The sequence below is a fragment of the Xyrauchen texanus genome, chromosome 8 (assembly GCF_025860055.1).
Source record: "Xyrauchen texanus isolate HMW12.3.18 chromosome 8, RBS_HiC_50CHRs, whole genome shotgun sequence".
NCBI lineage: Eukaryota > Metazoa > Chordata > Actinopteri > Cypriniformes > Catostomidae > Xyrauchen > Xyrauchen texanus.
Window position 1 is genome coordinate 42,032,779 of NC_068283.1, and position 23,449 is coordinate 42,056,227.

The window sequence follows — 23,449 nt, forward strand, 5'->3', positions numbered from 1 at the left end:
ACTCGCAAAAATCTGGGTTACAGTGAAGCACTTGCGATGAAAGTGAATGAGGCCAATCCGTGTACATAAAGATACCTTTTTCAAAACTACAGCCACAAGACGTAAATAATAAGCATGTAAACATGGTTTTAATGCGATAACATTAATAAAAACCTTTTCTGTGTAAAGTTATATCCAATTTTACAACTTCGTTGCCATGCATACAACGTAATGCCGTAAACCCTAAAAGGACCGTAAAAATTATTATTTAAACTATTTTACAGCTCAAATAAAAATGGAGTTTTAACAGAATATTTCATGCAAGTGCTTTTATAGAATGACAAGATTCACATTTCTGCTTTTAAACCCTCCAAATATTGGCTCAATTTACATTTTACATTTACATTTATGCATTTGGCAGACGCTTTTATCCAAAGTGACTTACAGAGCCCTTATTACAGGGACAATCCCCCGGAGCAACCTGGAGTTAAGTGCCTTTCTCACGGACACAATGGTGGTGGCTGTGGGGATCGAACCAGCAACCTTCTGATTACCAGTTTACCAGTTATGTGCATTAGACCACTACACCACCACCACTCCAATTTAGCTTCACCGTAAGTGCCTCACTGTAAACCCAATATCTGCTTTTTTTTTTTGTTGTGGGACGAATCACAATTACTTTTTGTGGTAATCAACATACTGTCATTTGAGGTTAACTCGTATTAAACCTGGAATATTCCATCAAGAGAAACGAATTCAGTCTGTTCGTGCGGACAATAAATGTTTGTCTTCTGTTATCCTGGTCACATCTGTAAATCCTGAACTGAAAGAAGACTTTCTTCAAATAATTATCAGCCACAAATCACAAAAAAACAGAGCGAGGTATTTTGCCTAATGAAAAACTAGGCAAAGGGTGCGCGTGAACGTATAGACGTCTACACCAATAAAAAAAAGTCTTGGGTCAAAGTCATCAATCAGTGTGGCACTCAACATTAACAAAAGGCTTTGATGTGACTTTTTTGTTGTGGCCGCATTAATATATATCAGACAGAGAGCGAGAGAGAGAGAGAGAGAGAGAGAGAGAGACAGAGAGAGAGAGCGAGAGAGAGATAGAGACAGAGAGAGAACATTTAACCCAGTGAACTTCAGTTGAAATCCGACACTGACAAATATCCACAAGCTATTCTTTCTTCTAAATCCTGTTTAAACATAACAATAATTCTCTCCTCTATTGAATTAGCAAATGTTCCTCAACGTTACAATGCTTTTCACCCAACAGAAAGAACATATCTGGCATCAAGTTTAACAGGTATTGTTGCATTGCATAATGCAAACACTTCCGTAGGTTGTGAGTGTTAATACAGCAGAATCAATGACATGTAGAAACTGGTATTTTCAGGTTAACACACCTGACATGCTTCCACAGATTGAAGGTGACATAATTGTCTGTGCAACTCTTCTTATTCTAACTCTTGCTGTCATGAATCTGTGTTTTACGTCCATTGAGGGTAACAGGATCCAGCTGTGGACAGGTGATGCACAGGGTTTATCTGGTTTATGGGCGTTAAAACCACTGCATCACCTGTTTATGTGCGTTAGGGGTTACCGGATCAACTCTGATGTCCTCTATCTTCCAAGAGCTCCTATTTAGCTACTAACATGCAATACATTCCCTCTGCTGTGGAATACGTACATATCTCTAGCTGAAATGCAAATCGTGTCCGAGTGCACGAGTTGACTGTATATATTTTTTGGGCACAACTGTCAATGGTGGGAAAAGTGAGAAAATGTATCAGCCATAAATATTTCTTACTGGCTATAAACTGTATTTTACAGTATTTACACTCACCGAGCACTTTATGAGGAAAACCTGTACATCTATTATCTAATCAGCCAATCGTGTGGCAGCAGTGCAATGTATAAAATCATGCAGATACAGGTCAGGAGCTAATGTTCACATCAACCATCAGAATGGAGAAACAATTTAATCTTAGGGTGTGTTCTCACTTGTAGTTCGGTTCTCTTGGTCCTCTTGGTCCGGACCAAAAAAGAAAATGATACATTTAGTCCTGGTTCGCTTAGTGTTCACACCGAACCTAACGATACAAAACCAAAGGCATCATAAAAAAGTCACAACCTGCTTTGACAGCTTTTATGACGTATATTTTCTGACAGAACTTACCGAACATCCAAAACAATGTTGGCTGCTGGGCGAAATGCGCTCGTTGGATGTATAGATGTATATATATGGTGGTATTTTTACCAGCTGAGAGCAAACGAAGAGCTAATAAAATGTGTAAGGAGTCAAACCAGCGGCAGGAATTCCTCCGTTGCACACACAAAGGACGCCTGTCCCGAACTGTAATGGGAAACATAGCTCCTATGATGAGAAGAAGCAGGTAGGCTTGAGGTCAGCATTAGGCAAATTACTTACTGTTTTTGGTCCCGTTAGACGTCTTTGGTCCATGCTGCGTTCATATATCAATCAAACCGCACCAGAGTTTGTTTGGAAGCGGACCGAGACCCACTTTTCAGGCGGTCTCGGTCCTCTTGTTTGGTGCACACCAAGGTTCGGGAGACAGCGTTCACACTTGTTCACTGAAAATGGTGCCAAAACCAAAAAACATCCAGTGAGCGGCAGTTCTGTGGACGGAAACACCTTGTTGATGAGAGAGGTCAACGGAGAATGGCCAGACTGGTTCGAGCTTACAGAAAGACGATGGTAACTCAGATAACCACTCTGTACAATTGTAATGAGCAGAACATCATCTCAGAACGCACAACATACTGAACCTTGAGGTGGATGGGCTACAACAGCAGTAGACGACATCAGGCACTTTATTAGGACCACAGTGTTAATCAGAAAGTGATCGGTGAATGTATATAGTCTTAAACTGACTATGAGTGCGATGAGAAAAGATGTTCACAGTGGCTCTGCATTGCATAGATTGGTGCTATAAAAACAAGATAATCATTATAAATTCTCCTTTTGTGTTCAGCATAAGAAAGAACATCTTATGCAAGTGGAATAAGATGAGGGTGAGTAAATTTGGAGCGAATTTTCATTTTCGGATGAACCGTTTCATTTAACTGCCTCATTAAATCAGGGATTCTTCTATTAAGAGTTGAGTCACCTCTTCATACCCACATTCCTGCATAACTCTCTACTTCCTGGATTACACAACATAACCTCCCCTCCTTTCCTCCTGCCAATCTCCTGGATCAGAGCACAAGGAGTTTTTTTTTTGAAGATAAGACATTTTGACGTGGCTCTGGTGATGTTGTTGGCCACTGTCAAGTCTCTGAACTCCTGGCATTTCGTTCTTTTGTCTCTCCCTCTCTCTCTCGCTCTCTCCATTTCTGCACCATTCATTTCTTTTCTTACATAAAGAGCCAGGGAGACAATGAAAAGAGAAGTCATTTCCCTTCCCTGAAACTTGACGGCTTTAGTCTTTTGTGTTCTGCCTTGAGCAATAACAGCTATTTAAATCAACAAGTTTTAATGGCAAATCCATTTCTTTGAATGAAACAGTGCCATCTAGGGATATGCAAATCACCAGAAGGATACGTTGACAATGCAAAAGAGGAACTTAGAGAGACATGTTCACCATTTACTGACTCTCAAACCCAAACCCATGTCTTTCTTGCATGGAACAAAAGAGGAGATATAAGGCAGAATCCAAATAGATTAGCACAATGACAGTTTCCTCACATAGACTGGATAGGTCTCTCTCTCTCTCTCTCTCTCTCTCTCTCTCTCTCTCTCTCTCTCTCTCTCTGTGTCTCTCTCTCTCTGGTCTCCTGTCTCCAGCACAGACGTACTTGAGTTAATACCACACGGCAAGGGAGTCACTCGGCACAGATTTGAGAGCTTAAAAGTAATCCAGAGAGGGTTATTTCATCAGTAATCTGATAAAACAGAGGCTGCCAAAAGGAAGAAGAGAGATGGAGTATTTGTGAGTGTCGGTATGGGGGTGTATCTGAGATCAGAGTGCACTGCCGGAGAACTCCCATCTTTGTGTCCTTGAAGCCAAAGTGGAGAGCTGCCCAACTGCCGGATGATTAGATTGCTGTGGAATGATGCATGCTAAAATAAACACCTGCCTATGCTGAAAAACTACCTGCACTGCTCATGAATCCTTTTCAAGTCTTCCTTCCACTATTTCATGCATAATCTTGCCATTAGGCACATGCATCCATCCACTGTTATGCCTAGTGTATACTTCATCACACCAGCGTGCGGAAAAACAAAGTATACTTTGACCTTTAGCAAAGCTACTTTGAAACGTCCCAAACCACCAATTTAAAGTGACATTTTTAAATAATGAAACTATAGTTAAGCTACACATTTGATAAAGTAGTTAACTTCACCACAAGCTACCAGCAAAAAGTTTCGACCTACATTAAAGATATTTATGGGCATTACATTTTCAGTGTGTGTAACAATTACAATTATTGTAAGCATTATTTTATTTATATATTTATTTGTTTAATATATCTTTGCCATATTAAGAAGTATTTATCTGGCACAAAACAATGAGGGCCTCAATTAGGCTGACAGCATTTAACTTGAACAGATAAAATAACTTTTAAAATGTGAAAACATTATTATTAGGGCTGTCCATTTAACGCATTAATTCAGTGCGATACATTTTATTAAAAATAAAGCATTAAAAAAATAACGCAATTAATCAAAATAGCCCCTCCCCCGGACCATAATAAGGAACATTCCTGAGAAATGCATGCTTGTAGTACCACCTGTTTACTCCAGAGGGCAGTAAGTGAAACTTCAGCTGTGTGAGCAACACACAGTTTATACAGTGAAGAAAACAACCATCCAGCAGCAACAACACAAACATGTGTCACATGCATTTTAATTATCTGAATATATATATATATATATATATATATATATATATATATATATATATATATTTTTAAATATTTAAAGATAACTATGAATTATTGTTATATGAGGGGCTTTCTCGGCAAATATTGCTATATGCGATTAAATGCGATTAATTGTGATTAATTAATAGGGACACGTCATTAATTCGATTAAACATTTTAATCGATTGACAGCCTTAATTTTTATATAAAGAAAAGTCCAAATCATTGATGGACTGACAGTACATATTGAAAAATAAATAATTTCGAATTTATTATATTTACATTTTAATATAATAATAAATATTTCACTACAAAGAAAGATGTAAACACCACGTTTGGACATTTGAATAGTTTTTTTAACTGGTTCATTAGAAATCATCATCAATTCACTAAACATAATAGGAATTGTGTTATTATTATGCAAGATTTAGCAGTATTTATAAATGTACACCAAATACAACTAATAAAACATATAAGCGTTTGGAAAAAAAATACAAAAACACTGATTGACTGATTGAGTAAATATTTAAAATATAAATATTTTAGAAGTTATATTAGTTATATTTTAATGTAAATATAAATATGTCACTACATAGAAAGATGTAAATAGTACTTAGACTTGCTAAACTTGGAAACTTTTTTTTATTGGCTTATTAAAAAATAATCATCCAAGCAAACCAATTCGCTAAAAGTAATTCGGAAAGGTTGGAAAAAGTGCATTAGCCCTTGTCCCATGTGAACTGCCCTCTGAACCACCAAACTTTGCCTCCCTCTAGTTCAGGAAGAGAGGACTTTGCGTTATCCTCGTTTGCCTGTCATATCCGACATGTCTCTTTTCTCATGCCAGATGAGACCATGAAACACCGAGTCACAGTCTGAAAACATTGTGTTGGTCGATGGCCGGAAATGGACTTTGTCTCATCTATTGTTTTTCTTTCATTCTCTTGCATCTTCTGCACCACCCTGATGTTTGGCTGGCTAATCTGTGTCTTAACCCCACAGTATTGGACAGTCTTGCGCATATTTACATAGGAATACAATTGAAAAACAGCACGTTTAGTGTGAACGGCCCCTAAAGGTGTTCAGAGTGGTTTTTAGCATGTTTCTATATGGTTGCTAAGGTGTTCTGGGTGGTTGTTATCGTACTTCCACACAATACTTGGGGTTAGTGCAATACTTATACTTTGGGTATGAGATTGCATTAGCTTCTGCTCTCAGAAAGGCTGTGCATTTGGTTTGTCCACCTCTGACATCACAATTTGAATTAAATTGAGGACATTCCCATGGTACTTTGAGAGACAAACACCACAGGACACCATCAACCCATGACCCCCTCATGATTAACTGGCCATAAAGCACTGTGCTCCACCTGTTATCAGGTTATCTGGAAGGTCTCCATGTTGTTTTTCCATTACTGCCTCTAGCAATACAACTAATCAGGACTCATGAACTGTAACACATCACGCACCACTGAATGAGACCGGCGAATTCTCTGGAGCGGTTTTTAGTCCTTTGGTCCAAGAAAAGGTGCGTTTGTTGCATCCTGGCAAAGGAGATCTGGCTGATGTTTGTTGGCATAATCCTGTACTCACCCTAGTTGATCACGACAGGAGATCTTTTTCTCTTAATGATCGTCGTAAATAACATCTTAAAAGTCAGGATAAGCTCACAGTTGTCGTAAATTGTAAAAGGTAAGATGTTTAATGAATTTACTGGGTTTTTCATGTCGAGTCTGAAGTCACAATGGGCTGTTTACGTAGAAATGTGATTTTAGACCAAAAAACTTTTTTGACTGTTTTGTGTCTTATGGTGCATTCACATAAAACGCTAAGAAAATTTTCGCCTCGCATTGCTCGCGCGAGTTTGAGCGCTGGATTATAAATGTGAGTTTAAACTTGCGTTCGCGCGAGTAACTCGAACCCGCGAGTATTCCCCCTTCTCTTGCGGAAAAGGACAGGAGGAGGGACTTCTACGACTCGGTTCATAGTAACGTACAACCAATCGCTGGAATAAAGTAGACGCGCATATTTTCCGAATTTACCAGGTAGTCCGACTTCCTCGCTCACTTTCCTCCAAGCGATGTCTTTTTTTGTCCGGTCTCTGTACATGTATGACGTTGTGTCATACAATTCCGTGTGCCCACACACCGCTACAGCTATTTTATCATCCATTTTTTCAGATTTCTTCTGCTACTACGTCAGTGACATCCGGACAATCTCAATGCTGATAGGCTTTTGCGACAACGCGCCATGCTGATTTTCCACTCGAGATGAAAAATGTAAACTCGTGCGAATATGCAAATGAAGCGATTTTGCGTGTTTGAGTCACACCATTCGCTTCATTCACGCCGCCGGCACGAAATTGCGTCTATTTGCGTATTTCCATAGACTTTGTATGTAATCGTGCTGCGCGAAACGCTCGATTCGCATTGTATGTGAACGCACCATAATTATATTTTTATTTCATTAGGGTTATTTGTTGGCCTGGGCTGCAAGGTATAGGACATTTGAGCCACTCTTTAATAATGAGCATTTTCTGACTATTATTTCACACTTAAGGCTTTAGAGGGTTAAGCTTTATGCTTTGTATGAAAAGTGCTGTTGAACAAAAACATTTATTATACTATTCATTGCTATAACTGGATTTCTCCCCAATATTACACATAATAACTGAGCTTAGGTGGTTGGGAAAAAGAAGATATTGATATTTTATTTTGTGTGGTACAAAAGTACAGATATAGCAAAACGTTTGTCGAGACAAACTATAATTGAAGTTGGAAATTTGTACAGGTCGTACAGTAAGAGAAAGAAAGAAAGAAAGAAAGAAAGGAAAGAGAGCATCTTAAAGCAGATTAAAGGGCTTGTGTTTAAACTTTGACCGCTGAAGTTTGAAATCATGACGGCTTACATGATTCCTTCACAGGGCCTTTCGATGGGAGAATAAATGGTAAATGGTCTGCACTTATATAGCGCCTTTTTAACCTTATTCAAAGTTATAGCTGTATTCAAAGCGCTTTACACTGTGATTCATTCACCCATTCATACACACATTCACACACCAATGACGGCAGAGCTCCCATGCAAGGTGCTAGCCTGCCATTGGGAGCAACTTGGTGTTCAGTGTCTTGCCCAAGGACACTTCGGCATGTGGAGTCATGTGGGCCGGGAATCAAACCGCCAAGCCTGCAATTAGTGGCCGACCCGCTCTACCACCTGAGCCATTGCAAAGAGAATTTACAATAAAATGACCAAATGGCCGCTATTGTTGAGCCCCACACCTTTCAGCCCTTCGAAGCTCTCACAATGGAGGGTTAAAGGCTTTAAAGGAAATAGAAAAGAGAGATATTTGAGAACCTCTTAAGAATTTTTCAAGAATTGCACTTAGGAAAGTTCTTACGAACTTCTAATTTCATCCTAAGAATCCGGCCCCAGGTATAGTGTGACAAATCTCATAAGCGAGGTCATGAAAAAATATCTCTACATGAACGTGACGCATTACAGTGTTATTTTGCACTTCTAAAATATTTTAGCACATGTGTTTTTGCAGTTCTGAACCATATAAGTCATTTGACATATTAGCTATTGTACACACTAAAATGACTAGTGAACTTCAACACAGTCAAATAGTTTTTTTTTTTCTTGTTTAAGTATGAATATCAAAAAAGTTTGTTCCATCCATCCATCCATCGTCAACCGCTTATCCTGTGTACAGGGTCGCGGGGGGCTGGAGCCTATCCCAGCTAACATTGGGCGAAAGGCGGGGGACACCCTGGACAGGTCGCCAGTCCATCGCAGGGCCACACATAGACAGACATACACTCACACTCACCTCCACATCCACACCTAGGGCAATTTTTTTTTTTTGGAGACACCAATTAACCTAGCCTGCATGTCTTTTGGATGGTGGGAGGAAGCCAGAGTACCCGGAGAGAACCCACGCAGACACGGGGAGAACATGCAAACTCCACACAGAAAGGCCGGGGCAACCAGGGTTTGAACCCACGACCTTCTTGCTGTGAGGCGACAGTGCTAACCACTGCACCACCGTGCCGCCCAAAAAAAGTTTGTTAAAATAAAAAAAATAAAAAAAATAAAATAGTATTTTGACTACGTGTGCCCTTACCCGCTTTTCTCTTCTTGCTTAAATGATCTAATTTACAAATACTGACATTTCAGGCACATTTTTCCATTTGTGTGCTGAGAAAATGTTTTATTACACAGAACAAAAAGAAGGCAGATAAAACAGCTCACACGTAATAAGCAAAGGATTCGTTTCAGAAAATGATGCATGTGTTTAGCAGCTGACGCTAACATTTTGTTTTGTTTTATTTGCACAGAGTGGCAACGAAACCTGCTAAGAGGAAAAATAACATTTGATGTTGCATCACAGCCAACAAGTCAATGGGACAGATCAATAGGAAAGACTAAACCTGCACTACTGGTTTTTAGACATCCATACTAAAATGCAACATAAAATGCAAATCATGTCTTCTGGGTTAACTGTTAACTGTGCCCAGGTGACCTTAAAGGGACAGGTTACCCTAATGTCTATAAAATAGTGTATTTAATCAAATCAAATACAATTAAATTAAATTAAATGGTTATGTGTTTGGCCGTCCAATGGCAGAAGGGTGGATTGTTCGGGAAACCGGTTTAAAAACAATCATTGCAAAGATTTAGAGATTATTTCAAAGATCCCAACATCAAGACAAACATAAGTTTACAATTAGTAAATGTATCTCATTTTAAGGTTTTTAAGATATTTTTATTGCAAAACAAGGCAAAAAGTGAAGGGATCACCAGCAGGCCAGAGAGAGTGATGCCTTATTGCAGCCCGAGGAACATTATGATCCTGCTATCTCTCTGTACTGTCCAATAAAACAGAGTAAGAGAGTTTCACCTCCACATGAACTTCTAATATAAAACCCCCCACACTGTCCTTAAAGGTTCAGAGAGAAACGGGAGTCTAAACGAAATGCCTCCACCCCTCGTTTCAAGGTCAGATACTGCAGTGACTAATCTCCCTGGCCCAGTCCAGTCTCGCAGCTTCACATCCCTCCGTCTTCTTCTCGCTCTCCTCCCTGTACTGTGTCTGAGCTCATCCGAAGAGCTCTGTGTCTGGCATTCATGGTCAAATATGGGATGAATTAAGTCAGTAAGCTGCTATTGTGAAGTTTGAAATGGCCTCGACTTTTTGTTGTTGTTGGGTACCAGTCTGTATTGCTTTGTTAAATAAATAGTGGTAACACTTTAAAGTTAAGTTGATCATTTTATTTCCATATTTAGTAAGAAACTACAAGTACTAAAATACTTTCCTGTTAAAACATCTAAACATTCTTAAAACAAGATAACAAGATTTACTTGAGAAGCAAAATGACAAGCTATTTTGCCTTGTTTTCAGAGAAACCTAACAAAATTTAGATGTGTTTATGCTTAAAGAAAAAACTAGTTGCCACTGGGGTAAGAAAAGTGCCCACTGGATTCCCACCGAGACTGAGGGTAACCAAGCCCCTCGCTTCTCGCAATACAGGTGGAAATGTAGTTATCTTATTGTTGGAGATGTTGGAGCTAAGCTGGGGTCAGAGTGCAGGGTCAGCCATGATACGGCGCCTGGAGCAGGTAGGGTTAAGGGCCTTGCTCAAGGGCCCAACAGTGGCATCTTGGTGGTGCGGGGACTTCAACCCCCAACATTCTGGTCAGTAACCCTGAGCCTCAACCACTGAGCCACCACTGCCCCATATGTCACTGCCTTGACTTTTTGTTTAGGCAGAACATTGTCGAAAGCAAAAGTTGTAATCCCAATTGTCCAGCCACATAAAAACGAGACCTCAAAGAAAACTAATACTGTGCAGCATGCCTTGATTTTTCAAAAAAGGGAAATAAGATTTTTAAGCCAAGATTGGTGCTTCACAACATTCTCAGTTTGATTTGAAGCGTTTGCATGTGTTGAATGACATTTAAAGGCACCTCAAACTCAAAGAGAGCAGTGTGACTTTGTCTTAAGTTTACTTGACATTCATCTGTATTTTTGTGTTTCATTGCAGGTTGTGAGGGGTGCATGTAGGCAGCAATATGAAGCCCTTCATCTCTCATCTGCTGCTTCTCCTCTATCAACTCCTGCCATCCCTGGTGCTAACCGACACCTGTCCGACGGACTGTACCTGTACAACGATATACTCCATATTGTGCTTTAGTCGCCGGGCCCCAAAAATGCCCAGTGATGTGTCCACAGAAGCTAAGAGTCTCTATGTCTTCAAAAATGGCATTGAGACCCTTTCTCAGGAAGACTTTGATGGCTTAAGCAACCTGGAGATGCTGGATCTAAGCCAGAACAAGCTGACGGAGCTGCCAGATCGTGTATTCGAACCGCTCTCCTCACTCCTCAACCTGGACCTCTCGGCCAACCAGATTGTTCACATATCCCAGGAGAGCTTTGCGGGACTGGAGCTTCTGGAGAGGTTGTATCTCTACAACAACTTTATAGAGAGCATCCATCCTGCAGCTTTTGATGGACTAGAGCTGTTGATAGAGCTCAAGCTACAAGGAAACAAACTGACAACACTGCCTGCTCTTAAAATGCCCCATTTGCTCTTACTGGATTTACGGTTCAACAGCATCCCAACACCAGGGCCAAAACGCCTCCATACTCCCAAGTTGGAGTCACTGAAACTTGGCGGACTTGGGCTTACAAGGCTCGATGAGGATCTTTTGGGAAGCTTTAAGAACCTCCATGAGCTGGACATCTCCAACAATCAGTTAACTACATTTCCACCTGTACTGCGGGAAGCGAGAGGCTTGGTTACCCTCAGTCTCGGTGGGAATCCAATGGGCCCTCTGAAATGGGAGGACTTCGAGAAACTGACAGAGCTTCAAGAGCTGGATATCAGCAATCTAAGTCTCCAAGGCTTATCGGAGACCCTTACCCAGCTCTTTCCTCTTCTGAAAAAACTGACCGTTGCTGAGAACCCTTTTAACTGCCTGTGCAACCTGGCTTGGTTTCCTAGCTGGCTTCGAAATAAGCAGATTCAGTTGGGAAGGACGGAAGAGACACGCTGCCACTTTCCTCCCTTGAATGCCGGTAAGGTGCTGGAGAGATTGGTACATCAAGACTTCGGATGTCCAACAACCACAACCGTTACGACTCGCATGGTAAAGACTACAGTGGTTATTCCAGCTCTGGCCACCAGTTTGCCAAGCACAACACAAGCAGTTCTCCATGCCAAGCCAAGTGAATACGCTTCTAAAGAAACAGAAAACGACCTTCCTTCTCCTATACCAAGTACTACCATTGACCCAGACCTCAGAGCAACCTTCTGCCCACCAAATATCTGCCTCAATGGAGGAACATGCTGGTTCAACCATGAGGGACACCTTAAATGCAGGTGTCCGCCAAGAACATCAGGCACATATTGTGAAAACAAAGACGATCCACCTTCGTCTGTGGACTTACCTACTGTATTAAGCACTGTAGCACCTGAAATCACTGCACAAATAGTAACTAGCTCTTCTATACTCTTGGACTTTCATCGGTACATTGAGATGCGTCCACACATCCGTGGAGTTCGGTTAACCTACATTAACCTCTCGGGCCTGGACAAGCGTCCCAAGCAACTCAACGTTCCTGCTTCTTATCCGGAGTACACACTACGCGGACTCCAGCCAAACTCTACATACTCTGTATGTGCCAGTCCATTGGGTGACTATGGCAACATGGATAGCGTATGCACCGAAGCACAGACGGTGATCCAGCAGCCAAGTCCTACTGGAGCAAGACTGGAGAACCCGAAGCTCACCACGATGCTCATCCCTGCAGTTGCCATCCTTCTTCTGCTAGTTCTAATCGCCATTGCCGTTGGCGTGGCTTGCTACATGCACCGGAAAAAATCAAAGGGACACCTGGATCACGAATGTGATCCCTCACAGCTCGAGTTGGATAATGGCTCTCTGCCACAAAAGCAAGAGATTATATCACGTCCGTCAACAGTGCAGAACGGTGGCTTGGACTACGAGGTACCACTTATGCAGCATCACAGTACTGCTAACAGCAATTTGAACAGTTTAAAGCCATCATATTTCTGATAACTAAGTGTGCCTTCGTTACATGCTAAAGCATGAAAACTGTAGCCTTACCTTCTCCATTACCTAAAAGGTACCACTGTGGACATCAACTTTGACCAGCCACAAGGTTCTTAGTGAAGACACGTTTTAGCTGGTGCAATCTTACTAGGATATTTCTCCTCTTAGTCCTCTTAAGCGCCTTTAGCATATCAGATCTGAAAGAAATCTGAAAACCCAAAAATCTGCATTCATTTTAAGTTTAAAACAAAGTTCTTAGCGCACTTGGCTGCCACTTGTAAAAGGAAAAAACGTAGGTAATAATTTGACATGTAGCATCTGTGTGCAACTCTAAAGAGCTGCACTAACTGTGAACCGGCCCCACATGCACGTGGGCAATTGAAGATATGGACTTCTTAAGACATTCGAAGGCTGACACTTTTGATACTTTGATTTGTTTTGTAAAGTTGCAAATGTTGTTTTTTGGTGAACTATTTTATATCTGTAACTTTTTTTTAAACACAATGTTTTTGTACAAATATGTGACTGCTAACAGGCTGCTCGTCCCCTGCCTCTTGTGACTTACAAAGCAGACAAAACATTAGCTAATAAACTTTGAAGATTAAAATTCACTTGCGCCACCAAGTGAATCAAAGGCTTTACTCTAGAAATGCCAGACAGTCTTAGTTAAAAGTCTTTACAGACTTGAAACTAAATCCCTCCTCTATTTTTCAGCCCCTATCCCATTTTGCCCTTAAAAACAGAGACAAAACGAAAGAACACACAGAGGGAGGGGACTGATTGAAAAGAAGATTAATATACATTATGTTCTGTTGTATATATACAGTATCCTCAAAAGCTATAATTGTAAGCAACAAACCCTTATGGGATCATTTATATTTGTGTCCCAAAGGATTGAGGTTGTTTCCTAATCCACAGTTCAAAATCAGCCCTAATTTTGCATCAGTCTGCAAAATGAGTCTTTGCACTATTTAGTTTAAGTTACTCTTTTCTCACTTAAATATGTTACAGGTTTTTATCTTCAAAACACTATGATGTGAATTCAAATAGTTCAGAGCTTGAGGTAATGTATGAGTGAGGTATTAGGTTCAGTTTAACCTAAATCAACAGTCTGATCTAAACCATACCCAAACATCTCAACAATACATTCATTGAAATGGCATAAAATACTTTAAAACAACCATCCATCCATGTTCCTCTATGACACACTTGTGTGTAATTTAAGATGAGGGAGCAGCCAAAAATACTGTAGGTTCTAGAGTCTTTCAAAGTTATGTTTACGGTAAAATGCCAAACCGAGACAGTGGGAAGCTGTGCTGATATACCTCTGTGAGGAAATGTGTTATTATTTTAGTGCTTGTTCTACATTCTGCCAGATAACATAATCATAAAACATAATAAAATTGTGCTGACAAGTGTATCTGCAGCCTTTTGGATACGTAATTGAAAAGATTTTCTTGTCGGAAACTCCAAACTGGAAACCAAATGTCAACATGAAGTATTGAAAATATTTGTGAATATTTTCGATAAGATTTGCCTCTAATTAGGGATGTACCGATACCTCTTTTTCTCTTCTGATCCGATTCCGATACCAGAAATCTCATTATCGGCCGATACGATACCGATCCCAATCCGATACCAGTGTTGTTTTTAATCAGTTTAGAATATCTTTACATTATTGTGCGGAAGTAATTGTGCTAATAATAATTATTATTTCAATATAAATGTATAGATTATTAAGAAACACTTTATTATTAACTAGTTTACTGGATAATGTAGCAGCAATATTAACAGTAATTCCAGTCTTCAAGTCTTCAGTTGAAAAGAAACCGGTGTTTTATTTTTTATTTTTTTTATTTAATTTTCCCCCCAATTTTTTTCAACTTGCATCTGGACTTTAAAGGATTCAGATCTCTTTTTGGTTCAAGTAATTTGTAAGACATCCGTCCGCTTTTCTTTCACACAGTTCATTTTTGGAACCCATTCAACTTAAAAATGGTTATAAAGTGTAAAATAAATACTAATGACAATAATAACAATCATCATAATAATACACTTGTATTAATATTATTATTAATGGCTTTTAATTTTAAATACAACATTCATATATTTAAATCGTGCACTTTTTAAACCCTCAGGCTTTTATTTTGACATTCGGAACTTTCCAGGACGTCCTGTATGTGTCTGTTTGTGGGCAAGTTCACAGCAGTTTAATTCGCTTCTTATTCAAAATCTGGTCAAATGCACCTCCGGTAATGCGCTGGCGCTGCGTATACTATTGTAGCAGGGCGGAGGGCGGGGCCGGGTCGTGATCCTACACACCCGGTCCCGTATTAGGCTAATTATGCCTCCGTGAGGGATAAAGATCCCCTGCAGTCGACCTTTATCCCTCACGGAGTCATAATTAGCCTAATACGGGACAGGGGTGTGTAGGATCACGACCCGGCCCCGCCCTCCGCCCTGCCACAACTATACATTTACTTATTAAACATCCTTTTGTGATTCACAGAGCTATCGCACATCTTCAAGTGGCTTTTAATAAAATGCACGAGTCATACGAACTGCTTTAATGGTTCTTTTATGTCATTTTTTGAGCTTGACAGCAACGAACATGACTAACACACAATATCGGATTCGGATTGGGCTCGACGGACCGACACCCGATCCGTCTAAAAACGTCAGTATCGGAGCCGATACCGATCCAGGTATCAGATCGGTGCATCCCTACTTCTAATATTCCCTGTTTAATTTGGGAAGCTCGTTTTTGTATTATTGTCTGTTATAATGTCAACTTGGAAATATTTGTATATATATGATGTATTTTGTTTTCTTTTTTTCCAAAAAAGCTGCAAACTAAAGAAGTTATAAAAACATAAAACACTATCGCCGTTTTCTGTTGCTTATTGCTTTTCTGACTGGCAGTTCATTCGGTTCCCTGACGTTAAAGTTGTACCTTTGTGTAGTGTGTTCAACTTTCCCCAGAGCTGTTTAACGAAGCTAAAAGAAAGTGTTAGTATCCCAAATGCCATCTGCAAATGAACCACCCAAAGCTACATTTTTAAGAGGAATTTCAGGATTTGAGTGCCAGGGAAAGGTATTACATTTTTCTTTTATGGACAAGGCTTGAGGTAACACTGTGGAATTTTGATTGAAAACATACAGTTTCCAAATCTAATAGCTGCAACTTCACCACCATCACCGTCACCAGACTAAACACGATGAGTATTGTTTGTTAATATATACACATCCTGACTGACCACCCACCTGCTTTACAGGTACATTTGGAAGGAATTTGCAATACAAGCTCTGGCTTCTCAGCTACAACCATCCAACTGCAAGCTGTTGGGTATTAAAACCTGTTTAACAACACAAAAACATAAAACAGCCCACCTCTGTCCAGCAATAATAGTACTACTTCCAGTTGTAATGAGCACAGTCTTGTTTTCCTCTTAATTATTGGGTGAATTATCATTTTTAAGGACCAAGTTCTGAAGTGAACTCATGCCTACGTTTTCGCTAAAACCGAGAAGAGAACAACAGCTCAGACACCAAATGGAAATGAACATTTGGTCACAGCAACACGCAAAACCTCAACATGTGTTACAGGAACACGTCGGTCACAGGAAGAACAGACGGTACACTTAACACAGGCCAGTTTGTGTGTGGACACCAGTGAGTAGCTGAGCGTGTGTGCGTCGGTTTTACAACCTTCCAATAAAAGGGCCCCTTTATTCCCTGGGTTTAAGAGACCTGGACTTCTGGCTTGAGTCCAAACCCAGACTCAAACTGAGCAGCTCAAAGAGACTATTGTAGCCACCAGAGCTGACATTTTCAAATTATCCTCCAACAAATTCTCCTGAAAATTACTGCTGAGGTTTAGTTTCCAAATGTTGATGCCAAGAGTAGTGAGTTAAAACACAGAGTCGTGTGTCTAAGGAAAAGTAGTTCCCGTTGACGTTATTGTCTTCGTGTGCCATAAATACTTAATTTTAACACCCTATTTACAGGTAAAAACAGGAGTAAAGGAGTTACTTTATATGAGGCCCTGCTGAAACACAACAGCTTAAACCAGCCTAAGCCTAAATCTTAGATGGTTTTAGATGGTTTAAGATTTATTTTAGATCAGTTTGGTCTAGCTGGGCAGTCAGCTGGTCTTCCAGCCAGAAAAGTGCCCAAAACCCATCTACAACCAGACAACACACCAGCCTGACGAGGTTGGTAGTCCAGCTAAGACCAAGCAAACCAGCCAAAGCCAAAATTGTAGCTTGTTTAAGCTGGTTTTAGATGGTTTAAGATTTTAGTTTAGATCATTTTGGTCTAGCTGGACAGTCAGCTGGTCTTCCAGCCAGAAAACTGCCCAAAACCCATCTACAACCAGACAACACACCAGCCTGACAAGGTTGGTAGTCCAGCTAAGACCAAACAAACCAGGTAAGACTGGTTTAAGCATGCTTTTTCTTGGCAAAAAGTGGTTTGACGACTAAAAACAAGTCAACAAAAGGCATATTTACACTTAAGATCTGGGTCTCGATAGAGATTTCCAGATCTGATTCGATTCTGATTCACAAGCTCTCAATTAGATTTGATTGATTTTATTTAACGATTCATCCGGATGTAAAAGGGTTAATATATTTTTTAATTACATTTTACACTCACCGAGCACGTTATTAGGAACACTATGGACCTCATAATGTGCCCAACATGGTGTTCTGCTGTTGTAGCCCATCCGCCTCAAGGTTCGACATGTTGTAACGTTCTGAGATGATGTTCTGCTCACTACAATTGTACAGAGTGGTTATCTGAGTTACCATTGCCTTTCGGTCAGCTCGAACCAGTTTGGCCATTCTCCGTTGACCTCCGCTGAACTGCCGCTCACAAGATGTTTTTTGTTTTTGGCATCATTCTAAACTTTAGAGACTGTTGTGAATGAAAATCCCAGCAGTTACAGAAATACTCAAACCAGCCCGTCTGGCACCAAAAATTATGCCACAGTTGAAATCACTGAGATCACATTTGTTCCCCATTCTGATGGTTGAAGTGAATATTAACTGAAGCTCCTGACCCATATCTGCATGATTTCATGCATTGCACTGCCGCCACACAACTGGCTGTTTAGATAATCGCATGAATAAGTAGATGTACATGTGTTCCTAATAAAGTGGTCGGTGAGTGTATATTTCTATTTTTTATTGAATTTGTCATTCCAGTTTAGTATAAGATATGCATAACTGACAATTAATTTTTGTATTATTTCTAAAAATGAAATTCATATTTGATCACTAACGTCTAGTAGTGAACTGCTTTGCAAAACTAGAAGTAAAAGTGTGTCGAGAAAGAATAAATGTAACACATTGTTGCAATATACACTTGTGCAAAGTTTCTCACTTTATTGCACTTAAGATTTAAAGTCTTTTGTGTCTAGATTTATTGGAAAACCATATATTTAATAACCAATAACCCATTAAGTGGAAAAGTGAAAATATTGGTTAAAAATATCGGTCAAACCGATTCTCGGTCAATCTCTAGTTTTCACAGTCTGTTAGTTTTAGTTTATTTTCATTTTCTCAGTTTTTTCTAGTTTCAGTTTAGTTACTGTAGTTTTCTTCTAGTGGGATTTATTGTATGAAAAACTAAAACCAGAATGATTTTGAGCTAATTATGATTTTATTTAAGTTAGTTTTTGAGTTATGTAAAGGTAAAAGTTTTTTCCAATTATGTCAGTTTTTATTTTTTATTTCAGTTAACGAAAATGTTTTCATTTAGATTTTGTTTTGGTTTTCATTAACAATAGGGTAAATAATGGGCTTTATATTGCTAATACAGTAAACTAAACAGGGAACCTTCCAACTTGGTACACTGCAAAAATATAATTTTTCCAAATTAACCACAGAGTTCAAAATTTGCACTTCAAATGCTATTTATTTAACAGATATAATAATCAACACAGCCACAACTAAAGTAAACTTTAAAGTAAAACTAAAAGATCGATCTTGGGATTTAAATAATCAATATCAGGATTGCACGAACAATATTGCAATCAATCTGTAAATTTATACTTTTACCACGCCCTAACTTAAATACTCTCATGAGTGACATCTAAATGAAAGTTTCTGCACAAGTTTATTCTGAGATGAAGACACAATTTTGAAACAACAACCACCTTTTCCTAGGATGAATAGGTATTGAAGCCCAAGAGGATTCTCTCTGATCTGAGATGTCCTGGAAGCTACTGTAAGTCCAAAATACCTGGTCTACCACGAGAGCTGAAAGAAGGTGTGCAGAGAATTACAGCAGGTCTACAACATCTCACTACATCATAAGACCGGCCAAGAACATGGACACTCACAATTATGCTGAAAGGGAAGTCATAGGGAGACATTAATAGAGTTGCCTTGGTCTTATCAGATTTCCTACAGCAAAAACATCAGGCCAGCTCACAAGCAGTTCAAGCTGCTTGAAGATTTTGTACACTTTTTGAAAAAAAATTGCAAGTGGTGGTTGCCCATTCAAAACTCACTGACACGATGCTTGTTTGTTCTAGGCATCGCCAGGTCTAAGGGGTCAGATCTTCCTTGTACAGGGTCAGATCTTCCTTGTGAACCCCTGAAATGGGTCTAAGGGGTCAGATCTTCCTTATGCACCCCTGAAATGGGTCTAAAGAGTCAGCTCTTCCTTGTGCAGGTCAAGGGGTCAGATCGTCCTTGTGCAACACTGAAACGGGTCAAGGGGTCAGATCTTCCTTGTACAGGGTCAGATCTTCCTTGTGAACCCCTGAAATGGGTCTAAGGGGTCAGATCTTCCTTATGCACCCCTGAAATGGGTCTAAAGAGTCAGCTCTTCCTTGTGCAGGTCAAGGGGTCAGATCGTCCTTGTGCAACACTGAAACGGGTCAAGGGGTCAGATCTTACTTGTGCACCCCTGAAACAGGTCTAAAGAGTCAGCTCTTCCTTGTGCACCCCTGAAACGGGTTTAAAGAGTCAGCTCATCCTTGTGAAGGTCAAGGGGTCAGATCTCCCTTGTGCACCCCTGAAATGGGTCTAAAGAGTCAGCTCTCCCTTGTGCACCCCTGAAACGGGTCTAAAGAGTCAGCTCTCCCTTGTGCACCCCTGAAACGGGTCTAAAGAGTCAGCTCTCCCTTGTGCACCCCTGAAACGGGTCTAAAGAGTCAGATTTTCCTTGTGCACTCCTGAAATGTGTCTAAAGAGTCAGCTCTCCCTTGTGCACCCCTGAAACGGGTCTAAAGAGTCAGATCTTCCTTGTGCACCCCTGAAACGGATCTAAAGAGTCAGCTCTCCCTTGTGCACCCCTGAAACGGATCTAAAGAGTCAGATCTTCCTTGTGCACCCCTAAAACGGATCTAAAGAGTCAGCTCATCCTTGTGCACCCCTGAAACGGGTCTAAAGAGTCAGATCTTCCTTGTGCACCCCTGAAACGGATCTAAAGAGTCAGCTCTCCCTTGTGCACCCCTGAAATGGGTCTAAAGAGTCAGCTCTCCCTTGTGCACCCCTGAAACGGATCTAAAGAGTCAGATCTCCCTTGTGCACCCCTGAAATGGGTCTAAAGAGTCAGATCTCCCTTGTGCACCCCTGAAACGGATCTAAAGAGTCAGATCTCCCTTGTGCACCCCTGAAACGGATCTAAAGAGTCAGATCTCCCTTGTGCACCCCTGAAACGGATCTAAAGAGTCAGCTCTCCCTTGTGCACCCCTGAAACGGATCTAAAGAGTCAGATCTCCCTTGTGCACCCCTGAAATGGGTCTAAAGAGTCAGCTCTCCCTTGTGCACCCCTGAAACGGATCTAAAGAGTCAGATCTCCCTTGTGCACCCCTGAAATGGGTCTAAAGAGTCAGCTCTCCCTTGTGCACCCCTGAAACGAGTCTAAAGAGTCAGATCTTCCTTGTGCACCCCTGAAACGGATCTAAAGAGTCAGATCTTCCTTGTGCACCCCTGAAACGGATCTAAAGAGTCAGATATTCCTTGTGCACCACTGAAACGGGTTTAAAGAGTCAGCTCATCCTTGTGCAGGTCAAAGGGTCAGATCTTCCTTGTGTACCCTTGAAACTGGTCTAAAGCCCCATACAGCACACACTGCAGCTAAAAAGCAACCTCATCTCATTTATTGTCAGTGAGAGCTAGAGACTTCCAGCGACACGAGCGACAGTAATTTCTGGTGACTAGATGTGGTGAGCGACGTGACAAAGTTGAGAACATTTAATTTGATGCTAATGAGGAATGACTTTCTGGAGCAACAACCAACAGGAGTGAAGACTGTGTCAGTAGAGTTCACATCTTCCATCTCCTTTGAGTCGAGTGCAAGCAAGAAAGAGAAGTTAAAGTTTCTGTGAGTGATTTCACAGTTCAATATGATTAATCTGTAACCACATACATGGATATAGTTTAAAAAATGATGTGTGGAAAAAAATTGTCGGCAGTCTGAGTGAGTTTGATTTGTACATTGATAGTTCATTCACTTATTAATGTTACGATCCATTGAGCACTGCTGCAGTTCATATAAAAACACTTTCCCCGCAGAATGTGCATTTTTAGGGACAAGAAAACGACATCAAGCAATAAAGTTGCTGCGTGTGCGTACGAGTCTTAAGGGGTCAGGTCTTCCTTGAGCGTCCCTGAAACTTTTAACATGATCAAGGGGGGCCAACCAAAGCAAAATGATCAGGAGGAGCACCCCCTGGTCCAACAAAGAGATACACAGCTGCCCACCCTAAAGACCAAAATGCCCCTCCAAAGATGACATCCTAGAACCGGCCCTGGTTCTAGGTGGTTTCTAGGTGGTTGTTTAAGGGCTACTGTTTGCTTAAAGAACCTACCTCCCAGTCAATATAATATTCTGGACCCTAAATATGGCTTGGCTCCTTCCTTCAATGTTCTATCATCAACCAGGTCAGATCTTTAGTCAAATCGCTTGCACACCTAAATAACCACAGTTTGAGGTATCATTCATGTCCACAGCAAATCAGAGAAGCTTTGTATATTCAAATTCCTAACTGTAAGTACTGTATGAACCATAGTAATAGAGATGTTTGCAGTATAAAACACCAACAGTAAAGAAACATTTTTCCAAAAATAAGCTTTTTCCCCAATACTGTACTGTATTTATCCCTTGCACTTCCCTGCATAGTTGAGTCTTCACTCTTGCACAGGAGCATGAACAGTATTGATTGGCCTCTCACAGGGTTTGAATCTGGCCCCGGGGCCACAGACCACAGGAATGCTGATGCTAGCATGGGAGATAGAGAAGATGGGAACTGGGAAGAGAGGAATGATGAAGAAAAATACAGAAAATGAAATAATAATGACTGAAGTATGGAGTGAGCTCTGTATGAAGCGCACTCCCGTACCCTACTAATGTCCAAACCTCAGGATTTTACAAAAAACAGGTGCAGAACACTCAAGATGATGGATGTCCACTTGGCAGACAAAAGGATCCTAAACAAACCCTTAAAGTTCAAGTATGTAATTTCTAGCTTTGCGCCCGTAAAATGCTTGTTATAGGATTCCCAAGAACTATTAATGTTCTTTTTACTTTGACTTCCATCATTCTGACAAAGAGGTAGTCCCACCCTAACTCACACAATTGGTTGAGCCAGAAGTTGACATGTTGCGCAGTTCAAACAATGCAATATTTCGAAAGAGCTACAGAGTCACAGGCCCTGATATCTCTACAACATTCTGGTATTGAAATATAGAATATAGCATATATACCATTTCAAGACATTTTAATGATGTGACGTCATTTTGTTCCCACAATTCCTGCTAGTTGTCAAACTGTGACTGCTTTCCAAATGGCATAAATCACCCTCCAAAAGGGGACTTTGAAGGGAGAAAAAATCATGATGGTAATGCTCTAAGATCGCTTCAAACTGAATTTTCAATATAAGTGACTTAAAACAAACAGTTCAGTTCTGAAATGCTTCGTTCATAGTGATTAACGTTACTAACTATAACACGCATTGGCATAAAATGTCACTACTAAAATGTTGGCCATGTTGTTCGGTGACTGAATACTCCCTGTATGCCTCAAGCTAACAGAAATTAAAATGTTTCGATATCAGAAAAAGCAACAGAAAATGGATGCATCAACCGCTTCAGTGAAGCGAGATGGCTGGATAGATGCAGTACTAACTATAACACACATCTTATCTCTGGTAGGTAGGTGAACGACATATATGCCAATTAATTAGTTCAATAGGCAGAGCTCTAAAAGTGACTATATATCGCTCCCATTATGACGAATGAAGCTGTACACGTTATTTACTATTACATTCAGTCATTTAGCAGACTTTTGTACTAAATGCCTTACAAATTAGGAACACACACAAAAAAAATCCTTATCTTGTCCGTAGGTCATTCAGGAAGCTTCATTGATTATAATAGGAGTGATCCATATTCCCGAGCTCTCTGCTGAGGTGATAATTGTATAACTATGATACAATTTCATCGCCTCTCTCGCGTAGATGCTCAGTATCAACACCACATCTGGATAAG

General features: G+C 40.3%; 2 protein-coding genes across 3 annotated transcripts in view; one reads left to right on the forward strand and one right to left on the reverse strand.

Annotated features, from left to right (window-relative positions):
- Positions 1-15,239, forward strand: part of vasnb (vasorin b) — a 32,201-nt gene extending 16,962 nt beyond the window's left edge. Inside the window, exon 3 of the mRNA XM_052131348.1 lies at positions 10,913-15,239. Coding sequence (XP_051987308.1) covers positions 10,941-12,947 — 2,007 coding nt within the window. The 5' untranslated portion in view covers positions 10,913-10,940 and the 3' untranslated portion in view covers positions 12,948-15,239. The remainder of the gene's footprint in view (positions 1-10,912) is intronic.
- The window catches only part of coro7 (coronin 7), a 157,193-nt gene that overhangs the window by 54,820 nt on the left and 78,924 nt on the right, over positions 1-23,449 (reverse strand). The window lies entirely within an intron of this gene.